The sequence below is a fragment of the Tupaia chinensis genome, unplaced genomic scaffold (genome assembly GCF_000334495.1).
Source record: "Tupaia chinensis unplaced genomic scaffold, TupChi_1.0 Scaffold143758_1, whole genome shotgun sequence".
Lineage (NCBI taxonomy): Eukaryota > Metazoa > Chordata > Mammalia > Scandentia > Tupaiidae > Tupaia > Tupaia belangeri.
In genome coordinates this window covers 32,109-32,691 of record NW_006203607.1, presented here as the reverse complement: position 1 = coordinate 32,691, position 583 = coordinate 32,109, and the positions used below count along the sequence as shown (strand labels likewise).

The 583-nt window shown below is 34.8% G+C and overlaps 1 protein-coding gene across 3 annotated transcripts in view; it reads left to right on the top strand.

Moving 5' to 3' along the window:
• The window catches only part of LOC102472830 (coiled-coil domain-containing protein 30-like), a 32,074-nt gene that overhangs the window by 16,336 nt on the left and 15,155 nt on the right, over window positions 1–583 (top strand). For all 3 annotated transcript variants that reach the window (XM_027766892.1, XM_027766891.1, XM_027766890.1), the window contains exon 4: window positions 113–184. In XM_027766892.1, coding sequence (XP_027622693.1) covers window positions 113–184 — 72 coding nt within the window. The remainder of the gene's footprint in view (window positions 1–112; window positions 185–583) is intronic.

The window sequence follows — 583 nt, the reverse complement described above, 5'->3', positions numbered from 1 at the left end:
GATAAACTGAGTTCAGTAGGAACACTAAAAGGGAGGTCTGGAAATCTTCCCAGAGGTGGTGTTTATGCATACTAGCTGTTTGCTTTTTACACAATATTTTTTTTTCTTTTAGATTCTGCGCTTGAGAAAGCTCAACTAGAAACTGAGAAACTAAAAGAAAATTTGATAAAGCTGAAAGAAAATGGTGAGTCATTCTAGCTGATATAATAATAATTTAATACTAATACATTAAGCAATAATATAATAATATATGTCATATTTTAAAATAATGTTATTAAACAATTAAAATAGTAAGTACTACTATTATCATCATTGCAATGACTATTATTACTACTGCTACCATTTATTGCTTGTTAAATGACAGGTACTCTGCCAGGCACTTTACGTGCACTGTCTCTAATTCTCACAGCAATTCCAATAGTAAGTATTATTTCTACTTTATTTTTTTAGGGCGTGTGCACTTGCCAGACAGACAGAGAGACAGAAAGCAAGAAATTACCCCCAGGGGGCATGGCCACACCGCAATCCATTCTCCTCTTGGGATCTTGGGCACATACGCACACACTCTCAGCCTCAGTTTAAG